Source organism: Ptychodera flava, chromosome 17 (assembly GCF_041260155.1).
Source record: "Ptychodera flava strain L36383 chromosome 17, AS_Pfla_20210202, whole genome shotgun sequence".
NCBI lineage: Eukaryota > Metazoa > Hemichordata > Enteropneusta > Ptychoderidae > Ptychodera > Ptychodera flava.
This window is the reverse complement of record NC_091944.1, coordinates 1,134,921-1,156,547: the sequence shown is the minus strand read 5'-3', so window position 1 is coordinate 1,156,547 and position 21,627 is coordinate 1,134,921. Positions and strand designations below refer to the sequence as shown.

The window sequence follows — 21,627 nt, the reverse complement described above, 5'->3', positions numbered from 1 at the left end:
CATTAGAGAGCAGATGCCAGTTAGCACTTGCTAGAATACATGAAACAATGATTAAGTATAAAATTTCTTATTTATCACGGCACTGAGCTAGTATCAATCACAGATAAAGCTGCAAATCTGATTGTCATTAAAATAAGGTACTCACCGTAAAATGTGAATTTTTTGTTGAAGACCATGCAGTATATCTGTTATAACATGCATATCACCAACTAAGTCATTCGTTGCAAGCATGGATGCAGCCATTGATTTGGAATAATTTTCAGGTACACAGTTGAAACCTGGAAGCTCTCCAGTCTTGAACCACTCCTGGTCATACTTGTATTTGGCATGGCTTCTCTGACCTGTAATAAACACATCAAGATTGAGATAATTTTATAAATTTGCATGATTCAGGAAAATTTTGTAGAGTTTATAGAAAATCATAAAACATAGGGCCAAAGTCCCTGAAGCTACTATAGACATGGATACAAAATTAAGTATTTCCTAACTGTATGAAATTATCTCACTAAGGTCATCCTAGGGACTTGTAAACCAAATATTAAAGCTGTCTGACCAGCGGTTTTGAAAAACAAGTCATCGTTGATGACACAGTCCCCACTTGTTAATGGGTGCTTTGATTACAGGTCCTCAGAGAGGATAGAGTCCTCTTCATTAGGTCTGTGATAAAAATACTTTTGAATAAATTCGCTTGATACATGTCTGAGTTGTAGTTCAGGAGATGAAAAAATCGTAATAAAATGGCCACATGGTGGCCATATTGGATCGAATCACAAAACAAATCAATGTGCATATGTATGACATAGGTCAATGTCCTTGTACCAAGTTTGAATAAAATTGGTTGAGATATGCCTGAGTTATGGCTCTGTACATGAAAAAATCGTAACAAAATGGCCGCATGGCGGCCATATTGGATCGTATCACAAAACAAATTGATGTGTATAGCTATGACATTGGTCAATGTCCTTGTACCAACTTTGAATAAAATCTGTAGAAACATGCCTGAGTTATGACTCTGTACATGAAAAAATCGTAATAAAATGGCCGCCTGCTGGCGGCCATATTAGATCGTATCACAAAACAAATCAATGTGCATATGTATGACATAGGTCAATGTCCTTGTACCATTTTGAATGAAATTGGTTGAGATATGCCTGAGTTATGGCTCTGTACATGAAACAATCGTAACAAAATGGCCGCCTGGCGGCCATATTGGATCGTATCACAAAACAAATTGATGTGCATAGCTATGACATTGGTCAATGTCCTTGTACCAACTTTGAATAAAATCTGTAGAAACATGCCTGAGTTATGGCTCTGTACATGAAAAAATCGTAATAAAATGGCCGCCTGGCGGCCATATTGGATCGTATCACAAAACAAATTGACGTGCATATGTATGACATGGGTCAATGTCCTTGTACCAATTTTGAATGAAATTGGTTGAGATATGCCTGAGTTATGGCTCTGTACATGAAAAAATCGTAACAAAATGGCCGCCTGGCGGCCATATTGGATCGTATCACAAAACAAATTGATGTGCATAGCTATGACATTGGTCAATATCCTTGTACCAACTTTGAATAAAATCTGTAGAAACATGCCTGAGTTATGGCTCTGTACATGAAAAAATCGTAATAAAATGGCCGCCTGGCAGCCATATTGGATCGTATCACAAAACAAATTGATGTGCATATGTATGACATAGGTCAATGTCCTTGTACCAACTTTGAATAAAATCAGTTGAAACATGCCTGAATTATGGCTCTGTACATGAAAAAATCGTAATAAAATGGCCGCCTGGCAGCCATATTGGATCGTATCACAAAACAAATCAACGTGCATCTGTATGACATATGAAGTAATCCTTGTACCAAGTTTGAATGAAATCGCTCCAGGCATCTCTGAGATATCTGCGTGAACGGACGGACGGACGGACGGACGGACGGACGCACGCACACACGGACGGACATGACCAAACCTATAAGTCCCCCGGACGGTGTCCGTGGGGACTAACAAGCGACTCAACAGTTGACAGAGCTCTGCTGTGTTATGTAGAGAATAACCTTTTGTGACACATGTATTGATGAAGGTGGACATCTTTGATAGCTCATTTCAGGATGGCCTGACCAAAAATGGAAAAAAATTCCGTAAAAATACAGATTTGCATATTTCATCAGACTATATTAGTCTACAATAGCAAATAAACGAGAGTTAATTACATTCTAATTAAAGTAAACAAGACTTGCTTAAATCAAGATTTACGTCATAAAAAAACAGCATATCTGTCAGGTTATAAAGAATCTCGAGCTGGTTATCTTTTAATATCAGTACTTTCATCCTATAAACCAAGCACATTTTAACTTTCAAATTAACATTGTAAGTAAGTTCTGTTGAATAAGTTGAGACTGTACGTACTCAGAGAAAGCACACTAAGAGACAAATGTTTGAAACTTAAGAAGTTCAAGGTCATCAAAAGCATTATAAGGAATCATGTTACACTTTCATTGCACTGTTTACACAGATTGCATAATTGCTATAAATAGCACATGAGGAATCTTACAGCCCAGCTTTACCATAAAAACCCTATCACTTTGACCACTCTTTTAATTGACCACTCTATTTTTTTGCTCCAAAAGTAATCTTATTTTATCCTTACCAAGTCAACCATGTATAGAAATTAGAACTTTCTCTATCTCTATTTGTTTAACACCCTATCATGACAAACTATTATGAGCAATTTCTTTTAGATAACATAAATGGTGGTTCAGAATATATCAAAGTTGGGATTCAGGAAAGTTGCCTTTACATGTTTTAATCCTCAATTCACTATGAACTGTCAAAAAAGTTTAACTTTCTGATAATTCCACACTAAAATTATTTTGGCTTTGATGATTCCTAATTAATTCAATTATTTAAAAACATATTAATTATTTTTTTCTGGGTGAATTGATAGGGTTTTTACAGTACAAGAATACATACAATGTAAGTCAAATTTTGACCAAAAATGACAAAAAAATTCCTTAAAAATACACATTTGCATTTTTCATCACAATTTGAACAAATCTAAGTTGGGTTATCCCTAGGGACCTGTATACCAAATAACAAAGCTGTCTGACCAGCGGTTATGAAGAAGAAGATTTTTTACCAAAAACACCTTTTTTGGCATTAATTTGCCTATTTTCAACAATATCAAAAAATAAAAAAAATAGTTTCTCAAAATCATATTTTTCATCTACACAACAAATATCAAATCAGTAAGTACTGCGGTTCTCAAGATATTTGAGTGGACGGACGCCTCACAAACGGACATACATACATACATACATACATACATACATACATACATACATACAGACTGACGACGGACGCCGGACGGATACCCATCCCAATAGCTTCTATAGACTATTGTCTATAGAAACTCACAAAAAATTGCATTGCCATCTGTGACAAACAACCTATATGTTAAAAGTTTGCTGATGTACACTGCAAATCTGAACCAGTTGTACACGTCATTCTACACTACCTTTTAACCTTACAAAAACTGAACAAACAAGAGTGAGCATTAAACGGATCTGTGATGGTACAAATATGGCTAACACTCATGTACATACTACCATCCAATGAAAGATAATTTAGACAAGTTTAGGGATGGGCACCTATCCTACAACAGACAAAAATTTGAAGCTGTAAATAAAATTGATATATGATTGACATGACCTAATGGTTTTTACAAAGTCAGCTTGATTCTTTTCAACAATGTGCATAAATAGTGTAGTTTAACACTACCGCAGATTATGCTTACATCCACAATGTTGGCATCATCAAATGAAGGTCTGATTGACAGTTTAACACTACCGCAGATCACTAAATAAAGGACTGATTGCAGTTTAACATTACCGCAGATCACTAAATAAAGGACTGATTGACAGTTTAACACTACCGCAGATCACTAAATAAAGGACTGATTGACAGTTTAACACTACCGCAGATCACTAAATAAAGGACTGATTGCAGTTTAACGTTACCGCAGATCACTAAATAAAGGACTGATTGACAGTTTAACACTACCGCAGATCACTAAATAAAGGACTGATTGACAGTTTAACACTACCGCAGATCACTAAATAAAGGACTGATTGCAGTTTAACATTACCGCAGATCACTAAATAAGGACTGATTGCAGTTTAACGTTACCGCAGATCACTAAATAAAGGACTGATTGACAGTTTAACACTACCGCAGATAACTAAATAAAGGACTGATTGACAGTTTAACATTACCGCAGATCACTAAATAACGGACTGATTGACAGTTTAACACTACCGCAGATCACTAAATAAAGGACTGATTGACAGTTTAACACTACCGCAGATCACTAAATAAAGGACTGATTGACAGTTTAACACTACCGCAGATAACTGAATAAAGGACTGATTACAGTTTAACATTACCGCAGATTATGCTTACATCCACAATGTTGGCATCATCAAATGAAGGTCTGATTGAACGTCAAAACTTAGATGTATAATGCATTGCTTATGCCATACAATATTCCAGAATTCTGGTTATGTTTAACAAAATAGCTTACTATTCCATGGAGTATTGGAAGGTGGATACCACAAAGACTTACATACCTGCTGGGTTCTTACAGTAATGGCAAATGTATTTCTTTGGTACTGTATTCTCAGTGAGACCAACACAAGTACTATGCTGCCAACACAGACAGGTCTCACACTGTGGAAAAAGTTAATAGATTGTCACTTATCTGTGTAACTAGATTTACTGAACTGATTTGAAAGATAATAGCCATCCTCAATTCTAAATAAATTAAATGAAGTTGTCAAAAACATCAATGAGCTCAAGTCCCATCAAATCAAGAGGAAGGCTGTAGGATTAAAACAATATCTGTGTGCAGTACAAAAAAAAGAAAACTTTCCACTGAAATTAAAATAACCAGAACAAAGTGGCTTCCTTCCAGTCTGTGCTGTGCATTGGAAAGGCAGTTATATTGGATTGTGGCTTGAAACAAACTGAAGTAAATAAATGGTCAAAATGCAATATTTTCTTTCCTGTCAAGTTTAAAGGAAATCACTTAATGAGAGTTGACAGACAAAAATCAAATTACAAATCTTTGTATTGAAGACGTATCCATGTACTAAGGGCCTTGATAATGGACAGGTCAATAATCATATGAATGTCTTACCTGAATCATAAAACCATCTTCTTCATCATTGTTACAAACACAATGTACAATTTCTTCTCGTGAAACAGCATCTTCAAAGGTTTCCATGGAAACATCAGCTTCAGTTTTCACTTCTTCTTGGACAGTTGATACCACTGTTGCCACGGCTACAGCAGTGGAGGTTGTCTCTTCCTTCTCAATTTCTTCTTTCATTTCTTCTTTCTTGTCTTCCTGTCCTTCATTCACTGTCAAACAGTTACAAAGACACAAAGTTAACAAGTTGTTGCTAGTACCACATAGCCTACTAGTGCCAACTGCAAGTGTCTCATTACAAAGTAACATCTCTTTCAATTTGATTCTGATGTGCAACTCACAAATTTAAAGAAAGCATTGGCCATCTTTGTTGCAAAATCCTAAAACACTTAAAAATTCAAAATCACTGCAATACAACACAACATCATCTCACTACTAGCATGAAAACAATGCTACCAAGCCTTTGCAGTATCTACAGGGATTGAACAAATCATTTCTGTGGATCAGTAAGGACTGAAATTCTGCAGGAAAAGATCCAACAGGATTCAAATAAAAACCTTTTTTCAAAAGCTTTTCTCAAATACATACTTCAGAATATTGTAAATATAAAATCAAATATGAGCTAAAAATTAGAACATTTTGTAAGATGAAATGCATTTGATATAACCAGCTGGTGAACTATACTTGAAATTTCATGAACGTGTTTCAGTAATAGAACAGTTCCTGTGAATTTGATAATACAGCATTTAGCACGAAGCATACACAAGTTAATTGCAAAGTCTAATAGTGGTTAAAACCACCATGAAATTTACAAGAAGTCTACATAAACACCTGTATATGAATATTTCATGTAAAACTTCTCAATGCCAGTTAAAATCCTTACAGCTAGAGTTGAAGTTCATACCTAAACTAATTTCTGCACGAATAGCTGTACATACGTCAATTCAACTATTGGTGTATAAAGCTGGATGCAATGGAATTTCCCAATAGTTGAATTGACGGAGGTATAGCTATGAAGTAGCAGAATACAATAAATTCAGCATGTGCATTGTTCCCACTACAAAAAAATTCAGCAGAAACATTGCCATAAATTTTGTTTTGTGAATGGAAAATATGATAAAATCTTTGATGATGTCACCTTCTGGAATAATGTCCACTATATCAGGTGGTTGAGCTGAGACAGGTGTTTTGATGATTTGATCCTGGGCAGCAGGCAGACTGGCTGGAGCTGAACTGCGTTTCTTTCGGTCAATTCTGCTTGGTTTGTGATGTGTGCTCTTACTGGACAACGACGCTGCAAAGAAAGAATTCAATGACATCAATTGTCATCTCAGACTCATCACAATATGTAGTGAGCAAAGACACATAGAACTCATTCCTATTCAAAGACTTGTGGGTACACACATAGTTCAAAAACAAAAAAATAGTAAACAGAGAAAACAATTTCAAAAGTCGTGACATATGTAGGACTAACCTCTTCTTTTTCATACAGGTTACTTAACCATTAATTTTTTTTCTTATCACCAGCAAGAATGGCTATGGCTCTGATCCTGCACTGTAATGTCCACTGCCCTAATACGTACTGCAGAACATTGGCTATGGCCCTGATACTGCAGTACAATGGCTATGACCCTGATACTGCAGTACAATGGCTATGACCCTGATACTGCAGTACAATTGATATGGCCCTGATACTGCAGTACAATTGATATGGCCCTGATACTGCAGTACAATTGATATGGCCCTAATACTGCAGTTTAATTGATATTGCTCTGATGCTGAAGATCAATGGCTATGACCCAGATACTGCAATACAATGGATATGACCATAATACTGCAGTACAATTGATATGGCCCTGAAAACTGCAGTTCAATAGATATGGCCCTGATATTGCAGTACAATTGATATGGCCCTAATACTGCAGCACAATTGATATTGCCCTAATACTGCAGTGTAATTGATATTGCTCAGATACTGCAGTACAATGGATGTGACCTGATACTGCAGTACAATTGATATTGCCCTAATACTGCAGTACAATTGATATGGCCCTGATACTGCAGTACAATTGATATGGCCCTGATACTGCAGTACAATTGATATGGCCCTGATACTGCAGTACAATTGATATTGCTCTGATACTGCTGAACAATGGATGTGGCCCTGATACTACAGTACAATTGATATGGCCCTGATACTGCAGTACGATAGATAGGACCCTTGTACTGCAGAACAATGGATAGGGCCCTTGTACTGCAGAACAATGGCTCTGAATTGCTCTGATACTGAAGTTCAGTGACTATGACCCTGATACTGCAATACAATTGACATGACCCTAATACTGCAGGACAATGGCTATGACCCTGATACTGCAGTACAATAGATATGGCCCTGGTACTGCAGTACAATGGATAGGGCCCTGATACTGCAGTACAATAGATATGGCCCTGATACTGCAGTACAATGGATATGGCCCTGATACTGCAGTACAATGGATATGGCCCTGATACTGCAGTACAATTGATATGGCCCTGATACTGCAGTACGATAGATAGGACCCTTGTACTGCAGAACAATGGATAGGGCCCTTGTACTGCAGAACAATGGATATTGCTCTGATACTGAAGTTCAGTGACTATGACCCTGATACTGCAATACAATTGACATGACCCTAATACTGCAGGACAATGGCTATGACCCTGATACTGCAGTACGATAGATAGGGTCCTTGTACTGCAGAACAATGGATATGGCCCTGATACTGCAGTACAATTGATATGGCCCTGATACTGCAGTACAATTGATATGGCTCTGATACTGCAGTATAATTGATATGGCCCTGGTACTGCAGTACAATTGATATTGCCCTAATACTGCAGTACAATTGATATTTCTCTGATACTGCAGAACAATGGATATGACCTGATACTACAGTACAATTGATATTGCTCTGATACTGAAGTTCAGTGACTATAGTATGACCCTGATACTGCAATACAATTGACATGACCCTAATACTGCAGGACAATGGCTATGGCCCTGATACTGCAGTACAATGGATATGATCCTCGTACTGGAGTACAATGGATATGGCCCAGACACTGCAGTACAATAGATATGGCCCTGATACTGCAGTACAATTGATATGGCTCTGATACTGCAGTATAATTGATATGGCCCTGATACTGCAGTACAATAGATATGACCCTGATACTGCAGTACAATGGGTATGACCCTGATACTGCAGTACAATAGATATAAACCTGATACTGCAGTTCAGTGGATAGGGCCCTCATACTGCAGTACAATGATATGACCCTGATACTGCAATACAATTGACATGACCCTAATACTGCAGGACAATGGCTATGACCCTGATACTGCAGTACAATATGGCCCTGATACTGCAGTTCAATGGATAGGGCCCTCGTACTGCAGTATGCAGTATAATGGATATGACCCTGATACTGCAGTACAGCCCTGATACTGCAGTACAATAGATATAGCCCTGATACGGCTCACAAGTCTCACAAGAGATTTTAACATTGAACTTTATTACTGCTGTTATCTGTTCCTAAATTCACCACTCAGCACACCACCTACACTAAAAGTACCGGTAATGCCAAACCCATCCTCTATAAAAAGGCCACCTCCAAACAATGGTCCCTTCAATGTCCCTTTGGTGACCACTATACACAGGTTTGACTTATAACTGTATACTGTTTTTACCAGATTGTATTAAAAGAAAATGTGTTTTTAAAACATATAGTTTAATTTTTTGTGAACTCTTTTGACTTTATTGTTGTCATGGTTATAGTTCATGGAATTTATGCAAATTAGCCAATATGCTAAATATAAAATTTCTGTTAAGAACACTGATTAGATTTTATAGGCACAATGACTCGCCATTCATTAATCAGTGTACACTGATATTTATTACATTCAGCAGTTCAAACGATGGAATTTACTTTAAAATTAAATAATTGTCTAGATTGAAAGAGAACGGATAGCTCCTTCACATACCAGAACTATTTGATGCTTTGGAACTTTAAAGCGCACAGACATGATATAAACTGCAACAGCATTCTTAAACAATTGAATTATTGCTTTCATTTTTCAAATTACCTGATTTGCTGCTAAGAGTAGTTGTGGGAACAGTGTCTGTAGCAGTGGAAATTAAAGCGGCAGCTGAAATAGTAGTAGTAGTAGCTGTTGCTATAGAAACAGTATCGGTTGTTGTGGTAACAGATGGAGAAGAAGGAATAGAAGAGGAACTTGATGGTTTGGAAGATACAGATGCTGTTGATAGAAACAAATGAGGAATATTAGTACACTGAAGGTAGTCACTAACTGACTGATACAGAATACCTGTGTTTTTCCGTCTCTATGTATTACAATTATTTTAGGGTAGTACATACCTTGAAATTGAAAGACTTACAAATGATGCTCAAACTTTCCTCAATGAAATTTTAATAAACCATCCTCTTAGCAACTCAAGAATGAAAATCAGGGGCTTACCATGCAGTTTTGCACTACAGAAACAAATTACATTACTGATATTGAAACTCAAAATGGCTGCCATCCCTTCTTAATTCTATCGAGAAAAATGAAATGTTTTACTTTCACAAAATTAAGCTGGCAAAAACTTAATCAATCAAAGAGCTCCAATATATAAGAGCCCCCAGCAATAGTAGGCACAAAGTAGAAAGAAATAATGATAGAAATTTGAAAGTCTTAATATCTGCCCTCTAGATGCACTGTACCTACACATTTGTATGAATTGATAAAAACCTTCGAGAGGTGGTAGATATTATCATTGAATATTTCTCTTTGAAAACCTTTGAGAACAGACGTCATCATCCTATTTACCCTGCTTTATCATTTTTAATGTAACACTAAATTCATTACGGACAGATCTGGCAAATCAATTATACATATAGAAACCAGAGACCAAGGGACCCTGTCATGATATCTGTCTTCCTGTTCATCTTGTTCTGAATGGATTTCAATATTCAAAAGACTTGGCACACCCTCAACAATTCTGATGTGATCTGCAGGACAGCATCCACAGGAAAGAATGGCCAACTTTAAAGACAAGATTGTCGGTGGAGAAGATAGTTTTATGATCACACAGATCAAACAGAATTATAAACTGTATTTACACAAAGGTAATCATCATTTATTTTTGGTAAATTTTAGCAGTTTCTCACAGTTCTGAAAATAGATGCAGGAAAATAAACAAGGCAATTTTGCCTAATAGGAAAAGCATTTTAAAGAAATTTGTCCAGTTTTGGGTTTGGTACAGTGGCAATACCCTGGGTTTTTTGTCTGATGTTGACATCAGACATCCTGATCAGCAAAACTGAAAGTCTGTCTGAAAATATTATCATCGTAACAAGTATTCAGAAAGTACAAATGTATATGCACAACATTTTGTCATTTCATGAAAAGTGTTGACATAATTGCTTACTTTCATTGATGAAGCAATAATTATGATGATATTACTTATCGAAATATAACACTCAAGCAAAAGATTTCCAAAATATGATTGTGGACAATTTTTATAGTTCACTTACAACATCTGGTAGTTGTCCTTTTCAAGTTCTACAGATCACTTAAAAACTTTGTAAGCAATGCTAAACTAATCTTTACCCCAATTACAATAAACTTCTTTCAATATCTATCTACCTTTTTGTTGAAGATGGATTTTGAAAAATTTCTCTGAAAGCACTATGAGCTGTTTGCCATCAAGAGCAGCACAGAAACTTCATATTCTGTCTATTAATGTAGTGTACACTTCTATTGTAGCACGATACTTAATGTGGGTTATATCATTTTGTAACATTAGCACGGTTATTGAACCACTCTTTTTTGAGAATGGGGATTTAACCGAGCGGTTCTGTCTGTTGCTTCTCTACTAGGTGACTTGATGCCGTATGTTGTGAGTTTGAACCTGATTAAAAACACCATATATTAAAATAGATTGATTTTAACAACTTATGAATTTTGCTTTCTGAACTTTACCATAGTAGAAATCACACTCATTCTTTCAGCAGTCAATGATACGATGAACGCAAACATACTTGTTTCATTGAACTCATGTAGGAAATTGATATACCTCTTCCATGAGTCGTACAAATTAGGAACTTGGAAAATAATCAAGATTACAACTATGGCGCGTAATGCATGCCAAAATTAACATCCGTTTTCTTACACCACTGACCGAATTTTTCCACTAGTCATCCACATTCGGCTTGCCGATTTCTGAACCCACTCACTGAATTATTCAAGTGGTTAGCGATTTCTGAACCCACTTACTGCATCCTTCACGTGGTCAGCGATTTCTGAACCCACTCACTTACATTCAAGTGGTTAGCGATTTCTGAACCCACTCGCTGAATTCTTCATGTGGTCAGCGTTTTCTGAACCCACTCACTGAATTCTTCATGTGGTCAGCGTTTTCTGAACCCACTCACTGAATTCTTCATGTGGTCAGCGTTTTCTGAACCCACTCACTGAATTCTTCATGTGGTCAGCGTTTTCTGAACCCACTCACTGAATTCTTCATGTGGTCAGCGTTTTCTGAACCCACTCACTGAATCCTTCAACTGGTTAGCGATTTCTGAACCCACTCACTGAATCCTTCAACTAGTCAGCGATTTCTGAACCCACTCACTGAATCCTCCAAGTGGTTAGCGATTTCTGAACCCACTCGCTGAATTCTTCATGTGGTCAGCGATTTCTGAACCCACTCACTGAATCCTTCAACTGGTTAGCGATTTCTGAACCAAGTCACTGAATTCTTCAAGTACTGAACTCCCTAAGCTCAACTTCATTAGTTTCTACTTATGACACGAAACAAGACCCCTACGTCACACAGCGTCATGCCTACGTCAAATGTCGTCACAAAAATTGTGGTGTCAATTTTTACTAGAATGCTAAGGGGTCGAAATTTACTTTGACCTCTGAGTTTTACGTCGACAACAAGTGCGTTTACGTCAACTAACACACTCTGTCAGTGGATTATTTTTATTTTATTTTTTCTTAAAGCCCCATTGTTTTTTAACTTTTATCCTTTTTTGTTCGAAATTACATGTTATTCCCTTTCATCCATCTTGAAATCTTGTTCAGTGAAGAAATAAGCCAAATTTGTGCTTCTGTATATAGTGACATACAAACGCTAAATACTGCCCGATCGAGTTGGATTGCCGCGCGGGTTTGTTGACACGCACATGTATACGTCTTGCAGCATGCCTCGCAGGAAGGATCGCTCGCATGGAAGTACAGCTCTCGTCATCGTACGGTTTCAGAAAAACGACAATATGGTAATTGAATATCGTAATTTAACTGCCTGTAGCTAGATTTAACTTTACCAAAGGCGACAGAAACCTCTACATTCAGTGTTGATAACTGACTTTGAAGTCTTAAATTTCAGCTTCGAATGATCGTGATGACAATAGCCTTAACACAGAAGTGATATTTGCAATCAATACCGTTATTTCACGGTGACCTGTAATGGTTCTACTCCGGAATAAAAAGGACGCGATGCGTACGCCGTTCTACATACTCAGTACGCCCAAATAATCACGTGATGCCGGTACAAACAAACCCACATGTGTACTGAACGCGTATGGAAATACACGTACGTCTGTGCGCGTTTGCGCACATGGCTTTGTTTGTACCGTGGTCGATTCGAATTCCGGGTTTGGCCTATTGATTTTGAGATGTACAGTCGTGCAAAATTAATTCAGTCCGGTGATTCTTTTAAAGTGTCTTTACTCTGTACTTGATGGTGAAATAAATTTCTTCTGGTATAATGTCTCGCATTTGTTTTTTTTAACTCGTCGCCACGTGACTTTCTTTTGTTGAAAAAGTGTCCATTTTACAAGTTCTTTTGTTTAAAAGTGTCCGATTTACTAGTAAACCGGACAGTTTTTGGGGCGACTTGCAGCGATTTCGAAGCTGTTATCCTATTGGTTGGCTGAATCTTACCAATATAATTAAAACAATACAAATAAACTCCCTAAGTTGCTGTGAATAGTGACAATCGACCAATCAGATATAACCTTGCAAACACGCTGCGAGTCAGCCGCAGTTTTTAACAAAAGAACTGTCCGATTTATTAGCAAATCGGACACTTTTAAACAAAAGAACTTGTAAATCGGACATTTTTTAAACAAAAGAAAGCCAGGTGGTAATAATAAAATATTCGGTTATGGAAATTAGAAAGCATGGTTAGAACAATGGGCACGAGGCGGAGAGTGGTATAACTAAGTTAAACAAGGAACGTTCCTAGGAAACGATAAAAGGAAATGTTCTTAACGTATTTTAAGACCTTAGAATAGTTAAGTGTCGTATAATAAGAGGCTCTCATCAGGCTCTCATTAGGCTACGTTCATGCTTAGCGGTATGCCATAGCTCACTCCGAACGTCTCTAGACTACATGTCAGCCTAAGCAAATTGTGCAGATATATGTGTCATGAATTCTTTAAAAAATAAGTAAACAACAGAATCAAACCAAGAGGTTAGTTTGCTGTTGGGCCGGGTGTGCACGGGGACGACTTTGCAGTGAGGTCGGCCGGAATCTCTCTTGTGTTCGAACTTCTACCATGCCTGGAGCGCCATTAATGTTGTGCTCGCATCTAGCCGGTAATTGTACTACGGTAGTCCTTATGAGGATTAGATACCCGTTACGTTTGATATTATTTGGAAATACTTTTAAATTTACTAAGTAAGACTTTTATACTGTATTTAAGATATAATTTGTTCCTTTCTATGCATTTTCAATTACGGCAACGATATGCGAAGTTGATGGGCTGTAGGCCTAGATGTATTGCCTATCCTGTACATACAGCGTAGCCCGCCGGCCGTACACCAAACTTCGTTTGAGTAGACAGAGCAGAAGCAGTGCCGTCATTTATTTTCAACGAAATTTTCATAATACTGCATAATGGAAGAAACGACTAGTTCAATGATTACGATGGTGAAATATTGAATTTTTATTTATATATGTTTTTCTCTCTCAATTCATTCAGCAAACTTGATCTCCGTACCGTCGGTCACAACGTGCAATGCCTTGCATGAAGCTTACAATCGACTGCCTCCAACGTTACTTTAGCTGTTCAAGACGTTTGTTTGCACGGCTCATTATAGTCGGAAAATCTGTTAACACTTACATATTTATATCTTTCCAGTATTTCGCCGAACTTTTGCGCGTCTTTGGCTGAGTCTCCAGTTTCGATTGACCAGACCTTTTCGAAGAGCATAGGTTTCTATGGACGCCACAGTAAAACAAAACTTGCGTCACAGTCCCTCTATCCATAGAGGGACTGTGCTTGGGTAGATTGACGGTGGTGTCATTACGTTTCGTCTTGTGTGTCAAGAAAGCCTGACTTCTGGTCCGGACAAGAAGTCATTTTTCACTCCTTTACTGTTCATTGTACACGTTTGTGAGGCGGGCTGGGCATGCGAACCACGCGATTCAGTATCTATTAGGCTACTTACTCAGTAAAGATTCATTTCCGGGTCACATCTTACAAGCTTTGATAAAGACCCCCTAGCGTAATGGTCAGCCACCTTCAGAATCCGTGAGTGAATTTGACGGGTCTCTTTTTGAGTGACCGGATTATGATAGAAAAAAATATCAAGTCTGCTGGGGTGCCTAGCGGAATGTAGGCAAGTAGTCAAAGGATTCGGTGAGTTGGTTCAGCAATCGCTGACCACTTGAAGGATTCGGTCAGTGGGTTCAGAAATCGCTAACTAGTTAAAGGATTCAGCGAGTGGGTTCAGAAATCGCTAACCACTTGAATGTCAGTGAGTGGGTTCAGAAATCGCTAACCAGTTGAAGGATTCAGTGAGTGGGTTCAGAAAACGCTGACCACATGAAGAATTCAGTGAGTGGGTTCAGAAATCGCTGACCACATGAAGAATTCAGCGAGTGGGTTCAGAAATCGCTAACCACTTGGAGGATTCAGTGAGTGGGTTCAGAAATCGCTGACTAGTTGAAGGATTCAGTGAGTGGGTTCAGAAATCGCTAACCAGTTGAAGGATTCAGTGAGTGGGTTCAGAAAACGCTGACCACATGAAGAATTCAGTGAGTGGGTTCAGAAAACGCTGACCACATGAAGAATTCAGTGAGTGGGTTCAGAAAACGCTGACCACATGAAGAATTCAGTGAGTGGGTTCAGAAAACGCTGACCACATGAAGAATTCAGTGAGTGGGTTCAGAAAACGCTGACCACATGAAGAATTCAGCGAGTGGGTTCAGAAATCGCTAACCACTTGAATGTAAGTGAGTGGGTTCAGAAATCGCTGACCACGTGAAGGATGCAGTAAGTGGGTTCAGAAATCGCTAACCACTTGAATAATTCAGTGAGTGGGTTCAGAAATCGGCAAGCCGAATGTGGATGACTAGTGGAAAAATTCGGTCAGTGGTGTAAGAAAACGGATGTTAATTTTGGCATGCATTACGCGCCATATTACAACCATAAGCTTTATCTTTTCCAATTAAAAGTGACTGGCAGAGGTTTGTCAAAAAAGATGAACCTCACTCAAGCTGTGGTAAGTTGTACATTTAATAAACAGTAAACAAAACCAGACAAGCTGAGTTACTTTAGTTTGATTTTGAAAGTTATATGTACAGTAAACATAAAGGCTGTCAAAGTGACCTGCTTGTCTTAATATACAGTTTCATGAACATCTAAGAATCTATGGTAAAGTGTTCAAGTTTACTGAAGACAGGAGATCCAAGATACACTTTCACCTGACCAAGCATGTGTGCGACGCAATCATAAAACAACAGCCTGGTTGAATCTGCACAAATGTCCCCGATTTTTCAGGAGCAATTTATGCAAATGAGCAGAACATATTGGTGGTGTGACTGACGTCCATGGCTCATACAGTGTGAATGGTTCTACTCCGGAATAAAAAGGACACGATGCGTTCTACAGACTCAGTACGCCCAAATAATCACGTGATGCCGGTACAAACAAGCCCACATGTGTACTAACGCGTATGGAAATACATGTACGTCTAAGCGCGTTTGCGCACATGGCTTTGTTTGTACCGTGGTCGATTCGAATTCCGGGTTTGGCCTATTCTATACATCATATACCATTACAGACAGTTGTAAGAAAAACTGGTAACTTTGTTGTGATAAAAGGACGACAAAACACTGCAATGACAACGTTTTGCAAGGCCTGGTCTCGATGTCATAATACCACTGAATATCAACATAATTTGTGCCAATTTGACAAGTCTGTGGTAAATTGACTCACGGCTGATTACATGCATAGACAGCAGTGTAAACACCACAGTTCACCCAGTTTAACCATTTCCACCCTAATGATCTCAAATGATGCAACTTACATGACAGTAATCTCTTCTTGGTCTTTGAAAGTCTTCTACTGTTCTTATTACTGGGTTGGCTCTGTCGATTAGAACTGACTACGTTGCTAGTCTGGTGTCTGGCTTTGGATTTGCTAGAGTGGTAATACTTCTTATGATACTCAAGTCCGCTTTGTTTTCGGAACGCTTTGTCACACCCTTGAATGTCACACTTGAACTTCTTATGGTCAAGGTCAATCACTAACTCTTTGGGTGCAATGGCTATGATAGAAACAAACAGAAATATGGAAACTTACTAGAGTTTATCTGATGTTAGACATGAAAGTAGTAATACATGTTGACATATAACTGATCTGATACAAATCACAGACAAGATATCATAGATGACTGGTACAAGCAACAGACATCTGATTTGACACAAATCACAGATTTGATACAGATCACAGATGTCTGATTTGATTCATGTGACAGACATCTGATTTGATGTAAATCACAGACAACTAATTGGACATAAACACCAGATGACTGATTTGACACAAACACCAGATGACTGATTTTGATACATGCAACAGACATCTGATTTGATGTAAATCTTAGACTAGTTTGATACAAGTCACAGACAATTGATTAGATTTAAAATCAATTTTGCTACAAATTGCATTCAACTCCATGCAAATATCAGCAGTCAAAAGGACTGTGTAATGCTGTACAGTCACGTACAGTAATAGAAAACAGCAAAATTAATGAACTACACAAAAAATACACAATTTGATCAATTGTTTGGTTGTCTGCCAGTGACTCTTTGACTATTTGTATATCATATGTAAAAATTCACATTCAAAATAAAGAGGAAAGACTGCCAGTAGTTTCATGCATACTAACTTGTTTCTTTGTGTGCAATCACTTTAGCTTTGTCCCTGGATCGTATTCTGCCTTCTGCTAATTCCAATGCTAATTCTGCAGCAACATGAAGCTGTGAAGCCGACGCTGATCTCTGACGTCCACTCTTTGTTGGCCTTGTCATTGGAAGTAAAGGCACAGCGCTGGCTGCAGCTTCTGCTTGTGATGTTGTCAACAAATCTGGGGGGAAAAGATGTCCCCTTATCAGCGTATGATTAAATTTTGTCTGTGACAAGTCACAGGATTCAAAGTCAATCTTATCATGAAATAATGGCGACCATCGTGTTCAGCGTATGATAAATCCTAGCATCATGAAGAAACAAGTCATTCAATAGTGTAGAATACAAAGAAGAACGTTGCCCATGTGGAAAGCATGCAGCCATGTCGTTGGCCTGTATTTCTTCTTATAACAATATCACTGCCAAGTTCACATGTCATCAGTCAAATGCCAAGCTATGAAGGCTTTACTGATTAGAGGAAAATTTTGCACCATGGGTATGATAGATAATGTAAACAGTAAAGACATTAAACTTGAGATTAGCGCAATAAAATCCTGTGCCTAAGACAATTTCGACAAGACTCTGTCACTCACTGTCAGACTTGGTAGGGGACTGTGTTGGTACTCCGACACTGCTAGTTGTAGATGAGTGACTTGAACTTGTAGCTTTTAACATACGCATCAATGCACTCTGATATTGCGGCGTGTCTGGTGGAGTATCATGCATTCCTGTGAACAAACAGTAAACAACACTTCCTTGTCAATGATCCATACATCCATAGCAGGACCACATCAGTTGTACATATCTTGGCTGTACTAGATGGAACATTCATCTACAAAGCAAATCTACAACGAAAATGAGTCGATCTAGCATCACGTAGCTCTGAAATCTCTGGCTCTGCAATCTGTTTTCAAAAGATGATATGAAGTTTTCTGAATTGAAAAGATTTTATTGAGAGAGATTTACTTTTGAATATTTTGCTTACTTTGCTTGTGATAAACATCTACATTATTCTGCTCACAGTAATTATTGCTAATAATCAACTATAAACAATCACAGGACACTGTGCAAAGTTTTGCATGAAACAAATTACCTAAAATTTACAGCTATTTGAAATTTCAAGTAGTACCTAATATCAACTCTGTGGAGAATTTTTCAATTTTTGACAAAGCAAAAAGTGAACACTTTATAAAGTTTATAGTCCAAGGTTTCTAAAGTCAGTCAATACAAGCAGCAGACAAGGAACTGTAGTAAAATATGGACTGTTTGAAAAAGATGTCTACTGTCCTAAAGGTACACTTTACATCAATAGAGGAAAGTGAACATGGAACATCAAATCATCGCATAAGTAGGATTTTACATGCACTGGTTGCTATGCAATGATCTATTCTGCAGCAGAGTTAGATTTCAGGAGAGACATATGGCTTGAAAAATAGTAATCCAGTGAAAGAAAATACTCTCAAAACACTTGGCACACATAGAAACATTTCCGGATTTTTTAAAGTAACTCTGGAGAAATATTGCTCCACTTCTTTGGATGAAAACGCTAAGTTATTATTTCATATAGTGTATGATGAAACATACATACTGTGTACCAACAAGAGTTTAAAAAATTGCATTTCTTGTGCAAATTAAGAATTTTCATGACATAATCTATGCACCATCATATTCTGAAATCATAAAAATTGCATCATTCATTGACCAAAATTTTGAGAATGGGCAAAATAAGAAACAAGATCAAAATGGTACAATGTCGTAATTTTTTTATCATACAGGCATAATAAAGATGAGCAGTTTTATTATTCCTGTGCAGAAAGTCACAGATTTCATCAAAATTTTAATATTTGAAAGAAATTTATCAAACATTTTAAATACATTCAGTTACATTTATTCTGCTATCAGAGTGACACTGCCAGTATTTCTCTGACACAGAGTGACAGAACAGGTATTTCTCTGACATGCATAGAACACTATCACAGAAACATGGCAACAATATAATGCCTCTTGTTTTTAAGAGTTGATATTCTGAAACATATGAACAGTGGAAAAAATTCAACATGAGTTTGTTACACTAGAATACAATTATTTAAGTTTAACCAGAAGATATCAAAGCATTAAAACTCTTCTTCAAGTTTATCATGGGATAGTTCACCAGGATGTGGATATGTGGGTAAATCATCATTTCACAAGAACCTGTGAACTGGAAAACCTTGCCAAGTAAATAAGGGATAATGCTACAAGCAAACTTTGTAAAACAGTCAAATAAGAGTACAAGTTGATGGTAAAGCCATGTCTGGGTGAATGAGGAAACCCTGGACAACACTGAGAAACCCTGGAATGTAATGGGAAACCTTGGAAAGCACTGGGAAACCCTGGAGAGTACTGGGAAACCCGGACAGTGTCTACAAGTATCGATAGTAATCGCCAAGACCCTGACATGTCCCTTTCAACTTTCACGACAAACTGTCCAATTGCAATCAAGTTGAGCTAAGTCCTTATGAATTCTATGTACCAACATCTACGCAGACATACCGGATGACCAAGAACAAGGACCGTATATGAATTTCAATTCAAGAGAATTATTGTCTCCACACACCCTTGCTTTGAATCACAATGAACTCTGATTCTGCATGGTATATACAGTATTTACTCTATGAGGATGCTTTTAACAAAGCTTACAAGAGCCGAGTAATAGCAAGTTCATTTATGTATCTTTCAATACCAAGACTTCCTGAATCCAAGGTCAAACAATTCATCTTCATAATAAGCTACGACTGAATACAGTAAAATGACTAAAACAACGATGATTACCGGTAATGTATGTTGCTTGTACAACTTGATCTCTTTATTCTGTAACTTTCATGTACTTTCAAGCACATGACAAGGCCCATACACTCACAGCACATGACAAGGCCCATACACTCACAGCACATGACAAGGCCCATACACTCACAGCACATGACAAGGCCCATACACTCACAGCACATGACAAGGCCCATACACTCACAGCACATGACAAGGCCCATACACTCACAGCACATGACAAGGCCCATACACTCACAGCACATGACAAGGCCCATACACTCACAGCACATGACAAGGCCCATACACTCACAACACATGACAAGGCCCATACACTCACAACACATGACAAGGCCCATACACTCACAACACATGACAAGGCCCATACACTCACAACACATGACAAGGCCCATACACTCACAGCACATGACAAGGCCCATACACTCACACCCATACACTCACAGCACATGACAAGGCCCATACACTCACAGCACATGACAAGGCCCATACACTCACAACACATGACAAGGCCCATACACTCACAGCACATGACAAGGCCCATACACTCACAACACATGACAAGGCCCATACACTCACAGCACATAAAAAGGCCCATACACTCACAGCACATGACAAGGCCCATACACTCACAGCACATGACAAGGCCCATACACTCACAGCCAATATGCAATTTTCAAAGACCCAAAATACCATTTTCAAGGAATCATTTTTAGCATACATCACTTTTCTATAATACATGTATTTTGCTTGTCATTTTTATGTCATGACTTATCGTCTTGTCATTTTGTAAATAAAGGGTGCATAATAAATTTTTAAAGACTTTCCAGGACTCAATTTCATTTTCAAGGACTTTTCCAGGACTTTCGAGGAGCCTTTAAAATTCAACGACTTTCCAAGAGTGTACGAACCTTGACATAATGACATGTAACCTGTCACTGCATTTACAGATTTACATGCACAATTTTATTCTACCTTTGAAATTCAATAGAATGCTAAACCCCCCATCAATCTAAGTGCCAAACAGCTGGCAGCAGTCTCACTTGAAAATGACAGAGTCCAATGAAATTTTCAATCAACATAAACTATGGTGCAAAACAGTATTACATTGACAATAATTGCAAATAAGAGAAAATACTCAAAATACAAGCTGAATAAGCCTGCAATCTCACAAAACTTAACATTTGACCCCTTTCTGATTCTGATTCTTTTAGAAACTAAACCTACAAATTCTGTCACTCAAGAAGGAAGTCTAAAATTCACATGGTCTTTTCATTGTTCATGATAAAGAGTACCAATTTAATATCAGAATTCTAGTCACCAATCAGCCTTGTAAAACCAGGAAG

The 21,627-nt window shown here is 37.8% G+C and overlaps 1 protein-coding gene across 12 annotated transcripts in view; it reads right to left on the bottom strand.

Moving 5' to 3' along the window:
• Nucleotides 1–21,627, bottom strand: part of LOC139115104 (PHD finger protein 20-like protein 1) — a 61,286-nt gene that overhangs the window by 5,708 nt on the left and 33,951 nt on the right. For 7 of the 12 annotated variants that reach the window (XR_011548044.1, XR_011548045.1, XR_011548046.1 and 4 more), the window contains 8 exons: nucleotides 18,055–18,189; nucleotides 17,445–17,642; nucleotides 16,584–16,823; nucleotides 9,342–9,515; nucleotides 6,354–6,509; nucleotides 5,204–5,427; nucleotides 4,635–4,734; nucleotides 146–341 (listed from right to left, as the gene is read on the bottom strand). Coding sequence is in view for 8 of the 12 variants with exons in the window: in XM_070676999.1 (XP_070533100.1) it covers nucleotides 146–341; nucleotides 4,635–4,734; nucleotides 5,204–5,427; nucleotides 6,354–6,509; nucleotides 9,342–9,515; nucleotides 16,584–16,823; nucleotides 17,445–17,642; nucleotides 18,055–18,189 (1,423 nt within the window). In the remaining 4 variants the exon portion in view is untranslated. The remainder of the gene's footprint in view (nucleotides 1–145; nucleotides 342–4,634; nucleotides 4,735–5,203; nucleotides 5,428–6,353; nucleotides 6,510–9,341; nucleotides 9,516–16,583; nucleotides 16,824–17,444; nucleotides 17,643–18,054; nucleotides 18,190–21,627) is intronic. The other 5 variants (XR_011548047.1, XM_070677003.1, XM_070677005.1 and 2 more) reach the window with 1 other exon arrangement.